The following is a 19,799-nucleotide window of genomic DNA, read 5'->3' as shown; positions in this document are numbered from 1 at the left end:
GGGTGGAGGTAATGCACATGATGAAGACCAGGGTCTTATGTATTCAAAAGCATTCTACCAACTGAGCTATATTCCCCCCACTAAACATTACTTTTTTGATATCACAGTCCAAGCCAGTCTCTCACCAACTTCATCCCACTGTGACTTCTGGCCATTTGCTCTCTGTATCCCCCATCTCTCTACCCTAACGTGTGTGAGGCCCTCCGTTAAATCCCCAGCACCAAACCAATCAGGAAAAGAGACAGGAATTAAAATGGTAGTAGAAACTCAGAAATCTATCAATAGTAAGTAATTCGATCCTCAATTTTAGACATCAAAACAAAATAAAAAACAATGAGTGATTTTTTTTCCACTCATCTCAGAAATGACCAAATTCAAAACAAACAAACAAGCAAAAAACAGAGAAATGCTCTCTCTCTCTCTCTCTCTCTCTCTCTCTCTCTCTCTCTCTCTCTCTCTCTCTTTCCTTTTGGTATTTTGAGACAGGGTCTCACTATGTAGCCCTGGCTGTCCTGGAACTCACAGAGATCTGCCTGCTTCTGCTTCTTGAGGATTAAAGGTGTGTGTCATCATACTGGGTGAGAAATTTGTTTTTAGCATGATCAATAAAGTAAATGTTTAAAAACAATAAAGTTAGAAGTTGAGATCATTCCAAATGAGAAGAGATGTGTGGAGAAAGGCATACATATGATGTGTGTAGTTATCATGCCTTCCTGGCTAAATAAGACCTCATTGCCCATGTTTTAATTCTAGTTACTGATGTTGCACAAAATACAGGGTCATGTGGGGACAGGAGACGTAGAGGCCCAAGTTCCCATCTCCCAAGCCAGACGCAGAGGGCACTGCCCCTTGAGAAAGCTTTTTCAGGCCTGACCCACCTTTCACGTTGGTTGCCTGGAGGAAGATTTTTGTTCCCTCCAGCCCAGCGCCCAGCGAACAGGCTTGCGGTGGTAGCGGCTCCCTGGCCAGCTCACTGCTCCAGTGAGGCGGCTCGCTGCTATCCAGCATGCTGAAAAGTGGAGGCACGGTGTCAGGTGACCCCTCAAAGGGGTACGCCAAGGCATCTTTGTTACACAGTTTCAGCATCTCTGGGACCTAGCTGATCATTCCTTTCTCCACATGGTTTTTCTGCCCCGGCCTTATTTGTAACTGTCATTTGCCAACTGCTTTGGAACTTTTGGGTGGCATTGAGGAGTTGCTCAGGGTCTCTTCTACTTAAGTCTCCAGGGTTCCACTATGCTAGCCCCCCCCAATCATTCAGCTCTCAAGGAACTTCTCCAACACGATGGCTTTCTTTAGGCCTTCCCATGTGTTATGAAGGCAAGCTGAGGCTTCCTGAGTTAGAACTGAGAAACAGGAGCTTTCTTTTCTCACCTCGTCCCCTTGTCTGCCTTTGCCACTGGCTGCTTTAGAGAGCATGTGCCTTTAAATTAGACTGCTTTTTTTTTTTTTTTTTTTTTTTTTTTTTCCAAGACAGGGTTTCTCTGTGTAGCTTTGTGCCTTTCCTGGAACTCGCTCTGTAGCCCAGGCTGGCCTCGAACTCACAGAGATCCGCCTGGCTCTGCCTCCCGAGTGCTGGGATTAAAGGCGTGCGCCACCACCGCCTGGCGTAGACTGCCTTTTTAAATGACGTACTGTACTCAAGGACAAAAACAACCTTTTCAACACCTGTCCCTCCACCCTGCGGTGTGTCGCTGTTAGGCCTGCCTCGAGTGGAAAACATCCATTTGTAACTTATACATTAACTGACGTTAAAAACAAAACAAAACCAAACAACAACAACAAAAAGACATGTTCCAGCAAGCATGGCACACACCTTTAATCCCAGCATTTGGGGGAGAGGGGAATAGGAGCAGGTAGATCTCTGAGTTTAAGGCCAGCCTGGTCTACAGAGTGAGTTCCAGGACAGAGGAAACAGTCTCAAAAAAGCAAAACAAAAACAAAAACATTGTTTCTGAATAAATGTCATATAAAAACAATTTGCTTGGGTGATGGTAACACATGCCTTTAATCCCAGCACCCTGTGCCCTCCCCACAAAGGTTTCTTGCCTAGCATACAAAATCCTGCGTTCACTACACAGACCAAGGATGGTGGCATGCACCTGCAATCCCAGCATTCTGGAGGTGGAGGCAGGAAGAGCAGAAGTCCAAGGTCATTCTTGGCTACACAGTAAGTGCAAGGCTGCATTTTATATCACCTGAAGACTCAAGAAGATAATAGATATTCTGAGTGATCAAGAGACCGGCAGCAGCTAATGCCACAGGAGAGCCTCACCATCACCTGACCCGGGTGCTGCCGGGAGACCTCTCCTGCAGCCCCAATCTGCTTCTCGCTCTTTATCGCTTCTTTTTTGGTGGAAACTTTTGATTCTCCTGCCTCAGTCTCCTAAATCCTGGGATCACAGGTGCAGGACCACACACCCAGCTCCCTTTGCTGTCTTTTTACTACGATAAAAGGCACTTTGATTTTTAAAATTTTTCTCTGCACTTTTTTTCAGTGGCACTGAGGATTGCACCCTGGACCTCCCATGTGAGAAAATGCTCTACCATTAACGTCTCCTGCTGTGGATATTGCTCTATATAAATAAAACACTGATGGCCAGTGACCAGGCAGGAAGTAGGTTGCCAGGCAGGAAGTAGGTGGGACAAGGAGAGAGGAGAATTCTGGGAAGCGGAAGGCTGAGGAGGGAGACACTGCAGCCACCGCCAGGAGAAGCAACATGTAAAGACGCCGGTAAGCCACTAGCCACGTGGCAAGGTATAGATTTATAAAAATGGGTTAATTTAAGATAAAAGAACAATTAGCAAGAAGCCTGCCACAGCCATACAGTTTATAAGTGATATAAGCGTCTGAGTGATTATTTTATAAGTGGGTTGTGGGACTGCGGGGCTTGGGGAACCTGGAGAGAAGCCCTCCAGCAACAGTCTCCAGCCCTCATTTTACTTTTATTTTGAGACAGAGTCCCACTGAGTTACCTATTTTGTCCTTAAACTCATTCTGTAGCCCAGGTAGGCTTTAAACTTATGACCTACTTGGCTCAGCTCCTGGAACAGCTGGAATTACAGGCCTGTGCCATGGAGCACAGCTAGGTCCTTTGAATTACAAAATTAATACAGGAGTATATGTTTATTGTGGAAAAATTAAAATGAAAAACTGGAGAGATGGCTCAACGGATAAGAACTCTAGTTGCTCAGTTCCCAGCACCCACATGATGGTTCGCAACCATCGGTAACTCCAGTTCCAAGGGATCCAACACCCTCTTCTAGTCTCCAGAGGCAGACACCAGGCACGTTTGTGGTGTCTAGGCACACATGCAGGCAACACACCCAGACACATAAAGTAAAAATAAGTATATCCCTGGCTCTCCTGAAAATCACTAGTCTATAGACCAGACTAGCCTCTAACTCACGGAGATTGGCCTGCCTTTGCCTGTTGAATGCTGGGATTAAAGGCATGTGTCCCTACCACCCCGGAATTTAAAAAAAAAAAAAAAATTAAAGAAAAGCAATAGAAAGACCTAAAGTGAAAGTCCTTCACTTTCACTTCATACAGTCTCTGCAGATTAAAATGCACACGCCAGGGCAGGGGTAGCGCGCCTGTTTACATCTTGCCTTTCCTTTGAACATTATTGTTATCTCTTTTTTGTTTTTGTTCTTTGAGACAGACTTTCTCTATAGACAGCCCTGGCTGTCCTGGAACTCATTCTGTAGACCAGGCTGGCCTGGTGGCCTCCATCTCTGCCTGCCTTTGCTCTGGAATGCTGGGATTAAAGGTATGTAACACCATGCCTGTTCAGTCTGTTTAAGATTTGTCAAGTTCCATAATTCTCTTATAGAAAACAGTGCTCTGGGGCCATACTTTGTACTTACTTCTCCAAGAGTCTGTCATAACTGTCCCTCAGCAATTTCCGTTCATTTTCCAAATCTTCCACTCTGACCTGAAACTTAATAACGATAGAATCCTTGAGACCATGCTGGTTTTGCTTTTCATTGCAGACCAGAGTTTGGGCATGGGCTCTTCTATACTGATTCTACAAGGTGTCGTTTGAAAGATTGGCCTGGCACACCTTAGATCTACTGCACAGGGGCAGTAGAATCTCTGAGTTCCCTGCCAGCCTCATCTACAAGTGAGCATTGGGACCTCCAGGGCCACACAGTAAAAACCTTGTCTCAAAAAACAAAAACAAACAAAAGATTGGAGCCAGTTGAAAGTAGGCTGGGGACTTTCATTGGAATTAGTGAAAACTCTTTGAGCCAGTTTTCCTTACATCTGTGTTCCTACCATCAGAGAAATGACAAAGCATTACAAAAGATAAAAATGGTCAGTGAGATGGCTCAGCAGATAAGAGCAATTGCCACCAAGTCTGGTGACTTGAGTCTGATCTTTGGAACCCACAGGGTAGAAAGAGAAAACTAACTCAAAAGATGTCCTATGACCTCCACACTTAAGCGGTGGTCTATGTACCAACACAATAAATAAATGTAAGGAAAAAAGATGCAGCCAATCATGGTGGTACACAAGATTAACCTTGGCACTCAGGAGGCAGAGGCAGGAAGATCTCTGTGAGTTCGAGGCCAGCCTGGTCTACAGAGTGCATTTCAGATTAGGCAGAGCTACACAGTGAGACCCTGTCTCAAAAAACAGCAAAAGAAAAAGAAAAAGAGAAAAGACTCTAGAAAATGGACAAGTATAAATTCTCAAATGTTGCTATCATCAAAACTTTGTGGTTTAATCACTTTGGAGGCTTACTGTTCTTATATGAAAAAACTAAGTGGGCAAGGCTAGAGAGACAGGTTAGCAGCTAAGAACACTGGCTGCTTTTCCCAAGGACCTGGGTTTGATTCCCAGCACCCACATGATGGCTCACAAACATCTGTAACTCCATTTTCAGGGGATCTGATGCCTTCTTCTGACTCCAGCAAATACTACACATTCACGCGGTGCACAGGCACACAGGCAAGCAAAGCACTAACAGACATAAAACAAATGCTTTTCATGGAGTAGTCACACTGTTGCTAAGATGCTCATTTTTTTTTTTTTTTTTTTTTTTTTTTTTTTTTTGGTTTTTCAAGACAGGGTTTCTCTGTGTAGCTTTGCGCCTTTCCTGGGACTCACTTAGTAGTCCAGGCTGGCCTCGAACTCACAGAGATCCACCTGCCTCTGCCTCCCGAGTGCTGGGATTAAAGGCGTGCACCACCACTGCCCGGCTTATGATGCTCATTTTTAACATCTTGAAGTTAGAATGAAGCAGTTTTTAATTAAAAAAAAAAAATCCCTCCTCAGGGCCTCAGACTTGGTCCAGCACACACATTTGTTTTGTTTGTTTGTTCTTGTTTTTTTGAAATTACTCAGCTGTGGTGGTATTGTGTTCCCCAAAATATTGTGTACCCTAATAAACTTAGCTGGGGTCGGAGAACAGAAAAGCCACTAGATATATTTAGGATAGGCAGTGGTAGCATACGCACTTAATCCTAGCATTCCAGAGGCAGAAATCCATGTGATCAAGGATAGAGCCAAGCTTGGTGACTCATGCCTTTAATCTCAGAAAGCGAGCCTTTAATCCCAGGGAGTGGTGGTAGAAAGCAGAAAGGTATATAAGGCATGAGGACCAGAAACTAGAAGCATTTGGCCTGGTTAAGCATTTGGCTGGTTAACCTTTCAGGCTTTGAAGCACAGTTCAGCTGAGACTCATTCTGGATGAGGATTCAGAGGCCTCCAGTCTGAGGAAACAAGACCAGCTGAGGATCCGGCGAGGTGAGGTAGCTGTGGCCTGTTCTGTCTCTCTGATCTACCAGCATTCACCCTAATAACTGGCCTCAGGTTTGATTTTATTAATAAGAACTTTTAAGATTCATGCTACACTCAGTGGTTTATTCATAAGACATAGACAATCTGATGAATAGAAAACATTTTTTTTTTTTTAGTTACTAAAGCAGAGAAATTTAGTTGTCGGGAGGCCTGTTAAGGAAGGCAGTGCACACATTCATAGCAGTATTGAGGGCTTGATGGATGTTTAAGCTGTCTCTGGCCTTTTACAAAGAGAAAGGACACTGCAAACAGCCTCGTACATACACCTTTGTTCCACTGTCAGAGCAGTGCTGTAAGATGCAGCCCTAAGAAGGAAGCTGCAGAATTAATTAAAGGGGGTGTGCATTCAAAATATTCATGAAGACAACTAAATTTTTCCAAAGAAGTTATACAGTAAATGAGAACACACATAAGGAACTGTGAATATTTATAGAAGTAAATCTGATAGAGGAAAATGGTCTCTAGTCACTAACCAATTTTGTATTTTGTTGCTGATGAGTGAAGTTTATCCTTTTTTTCAATTTCCATCGGTCATGAAATTATACCTTTTATATTATCTTAGAGCTCTTGCAGGGCAAACTTAAAATTACAAAAAAATCTGGTATAAAACACTTAATCCTTATAAATGTATTATAACTTAACCTAATATGGATCCACTGATTACACTCATGAGAGAACTTCTACGATTCAATTCAGCTTGAGGTTGAAGTCCTTTATCCCAATTTGCAGGCAGCACACACATTTGTTTGTTTGTTTATCATGTAGCCCAAGCTGGTCTCAGACTTACTGTACATCAAAAGAAGACCTTGAACATCTCACCATCTCGTTTCCATTTTGCTAAGATTACAGATGTATGCCAACACACGTTTTGCTGAGTCAGGCTTTCACCAGGACAGACTGAATTCTGAGATCCCCCTGCCTCTGCCTCTCAAGTGCCCAGCATCGCACCTGCTGTAGGCAACATTAAGGAACAAATCCAGGGCTTTGGATGTGCTAGGGAAGTACTGTAGCTAGAGTTTTCCGGCCTTGCCCACAGTCAGGACAAATCTCTGTCACCCACCAGTCCCACAGCCGCTCAGACCCAACCAAGTAAACACAGAGACTTATATTGCTTACAAACTGTATGGCCGTGGCAGGCTTCTTGCTAACTGTTCTTATAGCTTAAATTAATCCATTTCCATAAATCTATGCCTTGCCACATGGCTGGTGGCTTACCGGCATCTTCACATGCTGCTGGTCATGGCGGCGTCTGGCAGTGTCTCTCTGCCTCAGCCTTCTGCTTCCCAGAATTCTCCTCTCTCCTTGTCCCACCTACTTCCTGCCTGGCCACTGGCCAATCAGTGTTTTATTTATTGACCAATCAGAACAATTTGACATACAGACCATCCCACAGCACTTCCCCTTTTCTTTTTTTTTAAAAAGGAAGGTTTTAACTTTTACACATCTCCAAAGCCAGCTTGGTATATTTGGGAATTTGGGCGTAGCTTCTCTTACTACTTCCTGCTGGAGGGGGGCGCTGTATCTTATGGGGACACAAAGAAAATTTTAGGATCATGGAGTAGTCCATGAGGCTGTACCGTCTGAGCCAGTTGCCTTGAAACGATTCTGGATGTTGGATCATCTGGGCCATGGTGTCATCGGAGACCTGTCAGGTGGTCTTGGCTGGTCAAACCTGATGTATCTTAATCTGGAACAAATCCATAGCCTCTGGCTTTCTGTAGAAACAAAAGCAGAGCCTCTTTTCCAAAGCAACATATCCTTATAGCCAAATTTTGAAGTCAAGGTACCTTTAATATACACATTTTGGCATAACTCAACAGCTTTTGCAATCAAATGTTTTTCTTCAGTTACGAATATCAAAGAGAACATAATCCAGATTCTCTGTGTGGTAGCCATCTTTACATGGCTTATTTTTTATATTACCTTGAGCCTATTGCTTTAAACTGCAGCCTTTTAAGCCTGAAATGGCGCTGTGGCTGCTGGCTCCGCCCACTTCAGCTTCCCAAAATGGCGGTGGTACGTTTTCCACCAGCTTTGGGAGCCATCAATTCTCAGAAATAGTGGGTCTATGCTTCTTATCAAAGCAGCGTGTAGGCCAGAAACCTCTTTTTGTTTTGTACTAGCAAAGGCTAAATCCACCATGCAGCTTAATGTGCCACTTGCAGAGGCCTCATTCCCACCAAACTGCAGATCGAGCGCACACGCCAGGAACCCGCCAGGAACTCAAACCGGCAGCTGCCGCTTATTTGAGAGAGACAATTAGGAAGCTGTTTTTAGCTCCGTTTTAGAATCTTTTCTCAGGTTTTAGGTGGAAACTCTTGCCAACACGTTGGGCGCCATTTGTAGCTAGAGTTTTCCGGCCTTGCCCACAGTCAGGACAAATCTCTGTCACCCACCAGTCCCACAGCCGCTCAGACCCAACCAAGTAAACACAGAGACTTATATTGCTTACAAACTGTATGGCCGTGGCAGGCTTCTTGCTAACTGTTCTTATAGCTTAAATTAATCCATTTCCATAAATCTATGCCTTGCCACATGGCTGGTGGCTTACCGGCATCTTCACATGCTGCTGGTCATGGCGGCGTCTGGCAGTGTCTCTCTGCCTCAGCCTTCTGCTTCCCAGAATTCTCCTCTCTCCTTGTCCCACCTACTTCCTGCCTGGCCACTGGCCAATCAGTGTTTTATTTATTGACCAATCAGAACAATTTGACATACAGACCATCCCACAGCACTAATGTGGTGGTAATCTAATTGTATTGAAATATTATTTTGATTGTATGTTAATAAATAAAGTTGTCTGGGGGTCAGAGCTATTAGAGCCATAGCAAGAGTGTGGCGGTGGTGGCACACGCCTTTAATCCCATAGATATCTGTGTGTTCAGGGTCAGAGCTATTAGAGCCATAGCAAGAGTGTGGCGGTGGTGGCACACGCCTTTAATCCCATAAGATCTCTGTGTGTTCAGGGATACAGCCAGCATTGGAGACATATGCCTTTAAGACCTAGGGGGCTGTACATTCAGACAGTGACGAGGCAGTCATGTGTTTGGGTTTACAACCAATGAGAAGGCAGAACAACATACTTTAAAAAAAACGAACCGACAGGAGGTAGGTCTCTTTTCGTGAAGCTGGGACAGCAGGAGGAAGGGTGAGATTTTAGCTCTGAGCTCTGACCTCTCGGCTTTCTCTTTTACATTGTTTCTGTGTTTCTTATTTAATAAGACGGTTGGTTACATCTACATCTGGCGCCCAACGTGACAAGAATCCATTAAAAACTGCTTGGCTTGGCGGCAGGTCTGCTTTCCCGCAAGGGCGGCAGGCGGCCCGCGGCGGCGGCGGCGGCAGCGGCGGCACACGGCGGCCGGCGGCGATCGGCTTCTTAGTCCGAGCTGCTGGCGTCCTAGTCCGGGTAGCAACTTCTAGCCCGGGCCTAGGTCTGTGAGCAGCTTGCCTAAAGCCGGTGCTACAAACAACTCAGACCTGCCCTGCCGAACAGGGCCCTGCCTGTAAAGCCAATGCACGTGGTCGGAGCTTAAGGAAGCCAGACCCAAGCCTTGACTCGGCACAAGAGGGAACACGTGGCTGCATTTAAGCTTTAGCCGGCTACGCTTTCTTGTGCGTTCTCTCTTTCCTCTCTCTCTCTCTCTCTCTCTTTCTCTCTCTCTCTCTCTCTCTCTCTCTCTCTGGATTTACACCTGGGACACTAGGTGGCTGCTTTGAAAATCCCCTCGGATTTCTACTGTTCTACGCAGATTTGGTAAGTCATAATATATCAGATATTTTAAAGGAAACTATCTAAAAGAGAATTTTTTTCCACATTAAAAAACAAATGGGTTTTATGTGTACATTGGAAGAAAATTGGTTTTTGTTCGAAATTTTAGGCAGTCTGGCAATGGAACAACTATATAATATTAGTATTGGTGGAATTATGCACCTCATCACTATAATAATCCACATTTTAATATTTAAAAAGATAGTCAATTTAAGTGCCAGGATAACAGCGTTAGAAGAACTTGTTAAACCTGTAAAAATTCAGACAGAAGAAATTAACAGTGAAGTTGTTTCAAGTCGGGATCATAAGGTTGCAGAAAGAAAGCCTGTTTTCACACAGTCACCCTTAATTTATCCTGTAACAGTACAGCAGATGCCTGATCAAATGGCTACACAAAATACTTGGGCTCCAATTGAAATGTTGGATTTAAAAAGGTTTAAGGAGGCAATAGTATCTTATGGCATGCATTCCCCATATGTAAAGCAAATGTTAAACACTTGGTCAACATATAATAGGATAGTACCACAGGACTGGCGGGACCTCGCACAAGGTGTTCTGGAACCCAGCCAGAGACTTCAATTTCTGACTTGGTTTAAGGAGGAGGCTAAAAACATAGAAAAACAATGGAGGGATAAAGGAGTACAAGTTTGCCAGGATCAGCTTATGGGCGAAGGCCAATATGCTTCAGCACAAGCACAATGTTTATATGATGTCCAAACCCTAATTTTATGTCGAACGGCAGCCTTGAATGCATGGGACAAAGTTGAGGAACCAGGAAAAAAATCTGAGTCATTTACAAAGGTGAAGCAAGGCCCAAAAGAGTCTTTTACAGATTTTTTACAAAGACTGGCTTCAGCAGTAAAGAGAACGGTCTCGGATTCAGAAGCTGGTAAGGCAATAATTGAATCTTTGGCCTTTGAGAATGCGAATGCAGCATGCAAAAGAATAATCAGGCCATTAAGGGCAAGATCTGCACCTATGGAAGATTGGATTAGAGAAACAATTAATGTTGAAGCTGATGAGCATGATGATACATGGGTAGGAGAAGTAATTTCAAAAGGTTTGAGGAGTGTTAGATGTTTTGGATGTGGAAAGCAAGGACATTTGAAAAGGGACTGTAGACAGGTCATTTCCAGAAACAATGTTTCTTCAAGGAACAATGGCAACAGAATGCCCCTTCCTTCTGGAGTATGCAGAAGGTGTGGTAAGGGAAAACACTGGACCAACGAATGTAGATCAACAAAGGACAGACAGGGTAATCCTTTGCCTCAGACTTCGGGAAACTCCCAGAGGGGCCTCAGGCAGGCCCCCAGTGCAAATCCAGTTCAAACCTTTCCGGCAGCCATAGAGGAAATGCCTGCTCTGGAGAGCGATTAAATAACCAAATGCCTATTGGAATAAATCATGCTGGTCAGGATGATGAAACAGAGAGAATAGAAAATTCAGGAGAAAACATAAAGAAAATTTTTTGGCAAACTTCTATTAATGAACAAAGACCAAAATTAACGATAAAAATAAATGGTGTTTTGTTGTCTGGTCTGGTAGACACAGGTGCGGACGTTACCATAATTGCACCAGAATTTTGGCATCCAACTTGGCCTCTTCAGGAGGTAAACGTTCAACTGTTAGGAATTGGGACATTATCTCAGGTGAAACAGAGTGCAAGATGGCTCGAATGTATAGGTCCAGAAGGACAGAGAGGAAAATTAAAACCATATGTGGCTAACATAACTATGAACCTGTGGGGTCGAGACTTGTTGCAACAATGGAATACTCAGATTAACATCCCTCCAATCTCAGAAACAAATCATAAACTAGCACATGTTACTGAGAGAAATATTAGAAGATATTGTTCTAATGAGTGGTCACCAGCCATCCATATTATACAAGAACAGGGCACAATAACTGATGATCTTCCAAAGACACCAACAGCTCTACCTTTAAAATGGTTAACAGACAAGCCTGTATGGGTCCAGCAATGGCCTTTAACAACAGAGAAACTCCAGGCTTTAGAAGAGCTGGTAGAAGAACAGTTAAATGCTCAGCATATTGAAGAATCAACCAGCCCTTGGAATTCTCCTGTATTTGTTATTAAAAAGAAATCTGGTAAATGGAGAATGGTAACAGACCTTAGGGCAATTAACAAAGTAATTCAGCCAATGGGTTCTCTACAATCTGGGATGCCTTTGCCTACTCTGTTACCAAAAGGATGGCCTCTCATAGTTATTGATTTAAAAGACTGTTTCTTTTCAATACCCTTACAAGAAAAAGACAGAGAAAGATTTGCTTTTACAGTGCCTACTTATAATAATTCTCAACCGGTTAAAAGATTTCAATGGAGGGTCCTCCCACAGGGAATGTTGAATAGCCCAACTCTGTGCCAATATTTTGTACAACAGCCATTGGAAGTGATACGTAAAAAATTTCCTAAATCTATAATTTATCATTATATGGACGATATTTTACTAGCTGACTCAAATGCAGATACTTTAGAAATAATGTTTGAAGAAGTAAAGAAAATTTTGCCTCGCTGGGGATTACAAATTGCTCCTGAAAAGATACAAAGAGGAGATTCTATTAATTATTTAGGATATAAAATAGAGCTACAAAAAATTAGACCCCAAAAGGTGCAAATTCGGAGAGATAGACTACAGACTCTTAATGACTTTCAAAGATTATTTGGAGATATTTCTCATCTACGAACTATTGTTGGGGTAAAAAATGATGAACTGACTAATTTGTTCAAAACCTTAGAAGGTGACAAGGACTTAAATAGTCCAAGAGAATTATCACCTGAAGCTGAGAAAGAATTAGCCTTGGTAGAAAAGAAAGTGCATGAAGGACACGTGAATCGTATTGATCCAAAGCTGGATTGCATTTTGGTTATCTTACCTTCTAGGCGTTCTCCTACTGGAATATTAATGCAGAGGGAAGATATTATATTGGAATGGATATTTTTACCAAATAAACCAAATAAAAAATTAAAAACTTATGTGGAAAAAATCTCTGACTTGATTTACAAAGGAAAACTGAGACTTCGTCAATTAGCAGGCATAGACCCAGCAGAAATTGTCGTACCATTAACTAAGGAGGACATTGAAAAATTATGGACAGAAAGTGAACCTTGGCAAAGAGCTTGCAGTAATTTTTTGGGAGAAATTAACAGCAAATATCCCAAAAGCAATAGAATTGATCTTATAAAGAGAGCTGATTGGATCTTGCCTCGAATTGTACGGCAAAAACCCATATCTGGAGTTCGTACATTTTATACAGATGCCAACAAAGAAGGAAAGGCAGGTTACAAATCAGAAAATTTAAGTAAAGTGGTTCAAAGTCCGTATAATTCAGTTCAAAAATCAGAATTGTATGCTATTCTGTTGGTATTAATGGATTTTTCAGAACCTCTCAACATAGTAACTGACTCTCAGTATGCTGAAAGAGTGGTGTTACATATTGAGACTGCAGAATTTATCCCTGATGCTTCAGAATTAACTTCACTATTTATTCAATTACAAGATACAATCAGGAAAAGGAATCATCCTTTATATATAACTCACATTCGATCCCATACTGGTCTGCCAGGCCCTCTAGCACAAGGCAATGAAGAGATTGATAAATTATTGATAGGAAATGTGCTGGAGGCCTCAGAATTTCATAAAAAACATCACGTTAATAGTAAAGGTTTAAAAAAGGATTTTTCCATAACCTGGCAACAAGCCAAAGAAATAATAAAGAAATGTCCTACTTGTTCCTTCTACAATCAGACGCCATTACCAGCAGGATGTAACCCAAAGGGTACTCAGAGAAATGAAATCTGGCAGATGGACGTGTTTCACTTTGCAGAATTTGGAAAATTGAAATATGTACACCACACTATCGATACTTATTCAGGATTTCAATGGGCAACTGCTTTGAGTTCTGAAAAAGCTGATTCTGTAATCACTCATTTGCTAGAAGTTATGGCCATCATGGGTATACCTGCACAAATCAAAACTGACAATGCTCCATCATATGTCTCTGTTAAAATGAAACAGTTTTTTGCTTATTACAATATAAAGCATATTACAGGCATACCACATAATCCTACAGGTCAAGCAGTTATAGAAAGATCAAACAGAACTCTAAAGGATATGCTAAATAAACAGAAATGGGTAACAAAAACCCCCAGAAATAGACTGCATAATGCTCTTCTAACTTTGAATTTTCTGAATGCCAATGAGAAAGGAACAACAGCTGCAGAGAGACATTGGATAATAGAAAAAACTACAGAATTAAATCAGCCTATATACTTTAAGGATGTGCTGACCTCAGAATGGAAACCAGGGTATGTATTACATTGGGGACGTGGTTTTGCTTTTGTTTCTACAGGAGAAGATAAGCTGTGGGTACCATCAAAATTGATAAAGGTTCGATTTGAACAAGAGAGACCTCTTAATTAGAGGAGGTGATAGTTCATCAACCAGCATGAACATCCAATTTAAACTAACTTGTATCAATAACACATGCCTTTTCATTTCATCAGATAATAACTTGCCAAAAAGGAACATCCCCAAAATTAGTCTTGGGGAAAGGTTTTTGTTTTTGTCTTTTAGGAGAATGAAGGTTAAGGAATCTGAAGAACACTGGACAAATGAGACAACTGAAGAAAAGGGACAAATCATCTATCCCAAGAAACAGAGTGAAATGGTGTATGGGTATATATTATCTAAAAAAATTTTATGTCTTCCTAAATGTTTGTTTCTGCTTTTCTCTAAAGATTTAACACTATTGGTCTTCTAACAGTCCCAGTTCAATTAAAATTTAAAGCTGACTTTGGAGTTGGAGAATGGCTCTCTCCTTCTTTAAAATCAAGCATGTTGTTAAAAGGAAAATGCAAACTCCCTGTATCATGCCAGAATAAGAGCCATTTCTGCTATGGTACAGGACAAAAGCAAAATTAATTAAGGGACTATTCTATTACTAATCTCAACTCTTTGATTCTATTCTGATTCTTTAAATTGTTCTCAAAGTATAAATTTTATATCAAAATTTACAAGATTAATATATATATATATATACATTTTAAACTTTGTTAAGATATGAATGGTCACATAGAGTACTAACTAATTCTAGAAAAAAGGCTAGCTGCATATATATGTTTTTGTGTTCGAGTCTCTTATCAGTTTTCTGCAGGAAATCATGGCCAGGCCTAACATCAACTGAAGTCTCCAGAAAGAAGATGGGGCCCCACAACAACAACAATTCCACGTGGACAATAATAATATCATTAAGCTGACAAACATCATTCATAGATCAGCTTTGAACTACAAGGTGCTCAGAGCAAATTTGAGATGACTAGCTGAGATGATCCAGTCTCAAAGACTACTTGAATAAGGACTTGAGATAAACCCTCAACTTTGGCATTATACACAGACTGGATAATGAAGGATATAGTTACCTCTCCTAGAATTTGACAATTAACCTAAAATTTTTCTTTCAGGATAAAGAAAACTTCGCCCATACCCAGCAGGAAGCAATTTTAAGAATACGACGCCCACATTCCCAAAGAGGTGGTGTGGGGCGGGTGGTTTTTTGGTCTTTTTAATGGGTTTTGGGTCTGGGATAATTTTTAGTATTTAGGGGGGTTGGTTACAAGTTATTGTCAAGGGTTAGGAAAAAGGCTAAGCAAAGGAGATTAGATTTAAGGTTCTTGTTTAAAAAAAAAAAAAAAAAAGAGAAAGAAAGAAAAAAAAAAAAGAAAGAAAAGAGAAAGACAATTACTAGTTTTAAATACTTTACATTGGATTGAATTGTTTTATATTGTACACAAATTTGAAACTGATATTGTTAGAAAATGCTATATGTATATTTCTAATTGTATTTATTCCATCCATTTAACAATGTAATGCAAATTTCTGATCCTTGAATGTTATTATTATCAACTATTAGGATATAAAGAAATGAAAGCTAGTAGTTAGACATTATCATAGAACTTGTAGTCATATTAGATATGTTTTAAAAATTGAGCAGAGATGTTTTAGACAGGTCATCTTCAAACCCTTCAGAGATCTACAGAATATGGCATTTAAAATGTTTTAATAACTTAGAAAATTTTTCTTTTTTGAGACATGTCGGCTCCTGGCAGTACCAATCTACTTTAGAGAAAATATGGGCATTGAAGAAACTGCATATGGAGTCAACTTTCATTCTGGCAAAAGTTAGCCACTGGACAACAAAGTATCCTCGAATCAACAGGACAAAATGGACAGACAGATCACGAAACAAGGGACTACTGATTCTTGCCAAAACAAGTGTGGTTATGGCTTTATCAAAAGGCATCTTCTGAGGCCAGGACAATATGGCCCCATCCCTGAAGTGGCCTTCACATCCGGAAAAGGTACGGTGCCCTTTTCTTCGAAGGCAGCTTAACAGGCAGAGGGCCGATGGATTCTGTTGTACAATGGAACAGCAGCTGAAAGCTCATGCCTCTCAAAAGTAGACTGGCATTTAATAGAGGGATGTGGAGAAGAAGGGGATGCTGAGATGAAGCCATATATACATAGCCAAGAAGAATGGACAGCTGAATTAAAAAACTGTCAACAATTTCCAGAATTTAAAATCCTGAATCATGACAGGACACTAGTAGAATTCAGGTGTTTCTGGTACGTGGACTGCTCTCACCCAATGTGAGGTTGAACTGTTGACCTTGTGTACATCCTACTTCACAAATGAGTCTGTCAGATACACTAAGCCTATAGGCTGAAGATGATGCCCCAACACTGCGGAGAAACCTCAGGTGACTGCCCAGGCAGCTGGCTGTTTCTGTTAACTCACAAAATTTTTTGGAAGTTGCTTGCATGCACTTCCTGTTTTTATTTTTGTTAGCTAATATTATTTCCTTCTTGGGTCTCTGAGGGAGTTGAAGATTAGTTAGTTATGGTTGAAGATTAGTTAGTTATAGTTGAAAATTAATTAGGATAGAAAGTACATTAGATACATCTTGGAATTATCAAAATAGGATAGATAATGGAATTATTTTCTCTGATTCGTCAAATACCTGTTTAGGTATTTATTACTTGTATATATTGTATATAGTTATTGTACTTTTGTATATAGTTTTTCTTTTGTTAGTCATAACCTTTTGCTTTTTTTCTTTTTATTAAAATAGAAAAGGGGAAATGTGGTGGTAATCTAATTGTATTGAAATATTATTTTGATTTGTACTGAAATATTAATTTGATTGTATGTTAATAAATAAAGTTGTCTGGGGGTCAGAGCTATTAGAGCCATAGCAAGAGTGTGGCGGTGGTGGCACACGCCTTTAATCCCATAGATATCTGTGTGTTCAGGGTCAGAGCTATTAGAGCCATAGCAAGAGTGTGGCGGTGGTGGCACACGCCTTTAATCCCATAAGATCTCTGTGTGTTCAGGGATACAGCCAGCATTGGAGACATATGCCTTTAAGACCTAGGGGGCTGTACATTCAGACAGTGACGAGGCAGTCATGTGTTTGGGTTTACAACCAATGAGAAGGCAGAACAACATACTTTAAAAAAAACGAACCGACAGGAGGTAGGTCTCTTTTCGTGAAGCTGGGACAGCAGGAGGAAGGGTGAGATTTTAGCTCTGAGCTCTGACCTCTCGGCTTTCTCTTTTACATTGTTTCTGTGTTTCTTATTTAATAAGACGGTTGGTTACATCTACAAAGTACTCTATAACTGAGCTGCTCCCGACCCTGGAATATGGCACATTTGATGACATCTCTTCACTATTATTATTTACCTCCTTCAGAGTTATCTGCAAGATAGACACATCTTCCAGTTGGGTCTTCAAGCTCATGGCCTTCTTGCTCTCCTCTGATAGCTCAGCCTTGAGCTCATTCACTTGACTGAGGAAGGCATCATGGGTTGCATTCAGTATTCCTTGATTCTGCAGACAAAGGGAATCCCTCTAGAAACAATCACATGACTCAACAGGAATGGTCTCCAGACAGCAGCAACTCAAAGAATGACCATGTGGTAGTTTGGATAAGAATGGCCCCCACAAGCCAGGAAGTGGTGGCACACCCCTTTAATCCCAGTACTTGGGAGGCAGAGGCATGAGTTCGAGGCCAGTCTGGTCTACAAAGTGAGTTCCAGGACAGTCAGAGCTGTTACACAAAGGAACCATACACTGTCTCAAAAAAAAAAAAAAAAAAAAGAAGTACCTTTTGATGCAAGGAGTGAAGACGCACACCTTTAATCCCAGCACTCAGGAGGCAGAGGCAAAGGGATCTCTGTGAATTTGAGGCCAGCCTGGTCTACATAGTGAGTTTCAGGATAATCAGGGCTATATATAGAGATTCTTGTTGGAGAATATTTGTTTATACTGTGAAGATGTGTCTTTGCCAAAGCACCTTCTGATTGGTTTAATAAAGAGCTGAATGACCAATAGCAAATCAGGAAGAGGTTAAGTGGGACTTCCAGGGACAGAGAGGACTCTGGGAAGAAGAAAGGCAGAGTCACCAGACAGACATGGACTATCAAAAAAAAAAAAATTCAAGACACGGAATAAAATCCGTCTCTTGTCTCCCAGAGCTCCCTGACATCTGGGCTAAAACTGGAGGATCTGGAGAGCAAGGTCCTGACCCCACAGGCAGAAGTTTCAGCTGTGGCGTTTAAGATGCACCATGGGAGAGATGAGAAAGCCCATGAACAGAATTGCCAAATGCTGGCTCACACTATCTGAGCAGCTGCATAAGGGCTTCCGGGTCCCTGTTTTAGAAGGCCAGGCAGGCTAGTGTGTGCCCTGCCAGGCCATCAACTGAGGCTTGTGCAAAGTGCCACCTAGAGAGATAACTGGTCAGCTGACTGTCCATGACTGTGGTCATGCACACAGTGGCACGGGGACATCAAACTAAGACCTCCTAGGCTTCCCATAGGCTCACAAGGAACCCAGGATGCAGCAGTGGTGTTCTGTTTCCTTCCTGTTGGACACTAAGCCACTTAATCAGTCCTAAGGGAGTTTTGGGGTCCCACCTCTCCTCATTTCCCCATTGTCGGGTTAGGGAGGACAGCCTTACCCACCTCATCAGATTTAATTGTACTCTCAGGGTTACTTAATGGGAAAAGATTTTCCAGCTAAGGTAGGAGCTTTCATTCCATTGCTCCCTCCATGTGCCTCACTCCAGACCGGTCAGCAGTGCTTCTCCTCCTCATGCACAGGGACACAGACAGGGCCCTGCTCTCTGCCTTGTCCCTAATTCCAGAAGAATGAGGTCTCACCCCACAAGCTTTTCTCTTCCTCGTTCCCTCTTCTAATTAACTACTCAGCTAATTGTTACACGATCACCATAGATACCCAGGTGGTAACAGTTAAAAGGTATTTACACCCCCCAGACCCAAAAATGTCTGCGCTCTGCAAAAACAGACTTTAATATAACCATCTATTACTGTTAAATGCTCTTAACAATTGATCACCTGTATCTTTTGGATGCTAAACTAATAAAGGAAACAGCTGCCTTAAAATAATCTATCTCTGATAAAGCTTATCTCAGGTAAAAATTAAAAATATGTTCCAATCTTTCTCCTCTTCTCTCTCTCTCTCTCTCTCTCTCTCTCTCTCTCTCTCTCTCTCCTCTCTACATGTGCTTCTTCCCCAGGCCTGGTTCTTTTGTCCATTCCCCTCCTCCTAATAAAGCTCTGATACTGGGTTTTGTTGTGGCTTGTGCCTCATGACCTCTCTGCACAGTAACCAGCGCCACTTAATATTTTTAAAACAACAGGAAGCAAAATGGACAGTATGGAGATGAGGTAACAAGCCTCCTGGAAAAATGTAGATTAAAAAAATATAAGTTGATTTAAGTTATAAGAAGTAGTTAGGCAGGCATGGTGATACACACATTTAATCCTAGCACTCGGGAGGCAGAGGCAGGCAGATCTCTGTGAATTTGAGGGCCCCCTGGTCTACAGAGCTAGTTTCAGAACAACTAGGGCTGTTACACAGAGAAATCCTGGCTCAAAAAACCGAGAGAGAGAGACAGAGACAGAGAGACACACACAGAGAGAGAGAGAGGTGGTTAGGAACAAACCTAAGCTAAGTAGAGCTTTCAGGATTAATAAGAAGTCTTGGCATCATTATTTGCAAGCCAGCAGCCCAAGGAAAAATCCAACTACATTTGGCACCCAATGTGGGGCACATACACAGAGCCCATTGCTCACAGCACACAGAGGCAAGGTTTGTTCAAGAGGATGGTCTCGTTTA

At 41.8% G+C, this 19,799-nt stretch overlaps 2 protein-coding genes across 17 annotated transcripts in view; both read right to left on the bottom strand.

The window, feature by feature from the left end:
• LOC102923266 (RPGR interacting protein 1) overlaps nucleotides 1-1,417 on the bottom strand; it is a 30,354-nt gene extending 28,937 nt beyond the window's left edge. For 8 of the 16 annotated variants that reach the window (XM_042284820.2, XM_076544960.1, XM_076544966.1 and 5 more), the window contains exon 1: nucleotides 879-1,401. In XM_042284820.2, the coding sequence (XP_042140754.2) occupies nucleotides 879-1,086 (208 nt within the window). In that variant the 5' untranslated portion in view covers nucleotides 1,087-1,401. Of the gene's footprint in view, nucleotides 1-878 lie in introns of all 16 variants that reach the window. The other 8 variants (XM_076544961.1, XM_076544967.1, XM_042284821.2 and 5 more) reach the window with 7 other exon arrangements.
• Nucleotides 1,418-3,866: 2,449 nt separating this feature from the next.
• The window catches only part of LOC143266784 (X-linked retinitis pigmentosa GTPase regulator-interacting protein 1-like), a 41,597-nt gene continuing 25,664 nt past the window's right edge, over nucleotides 3,867-19,799 (bottom strand). The window contains exons 9-10 of the mRNA XM_076544038.1: nucleotides 17,340-17,486; nucleotides 3,867-3,944 (exon numbers count right to left, since the gene is read on the bottom strand). Coding sequence (XP_076400153.1) covers nucleotides 3,867-3,944; nucleotides 17,340-17,486 — 225 coding nt within the window. The remainder of the gene's footprint in view (nucleotides 3,945-17,339; nucleotides 17,487-19,799) is intronic.

This window comes from Peromyscus maniculatus, chromosome 9 (genome assembly GCF_049852395.1).
Source record: "Peromyscus maniculatus bairdii isolate BWxNUB_F1_BW_parent chromosome 9, HU_Pman_BW_mat_3.1, whole genome shotgun sequence".
Lineage (NCBI taxonomy): Eukaryota > Metazoa > Chordata > Mammalia > Rodentia > Cricetidae > Peromyscus > Peromyscus maniculatus.
Note: the sequence above shows the minus strand (reverse complement) of the source record. Positions and strands in the feature narration are given on the sequence as shown.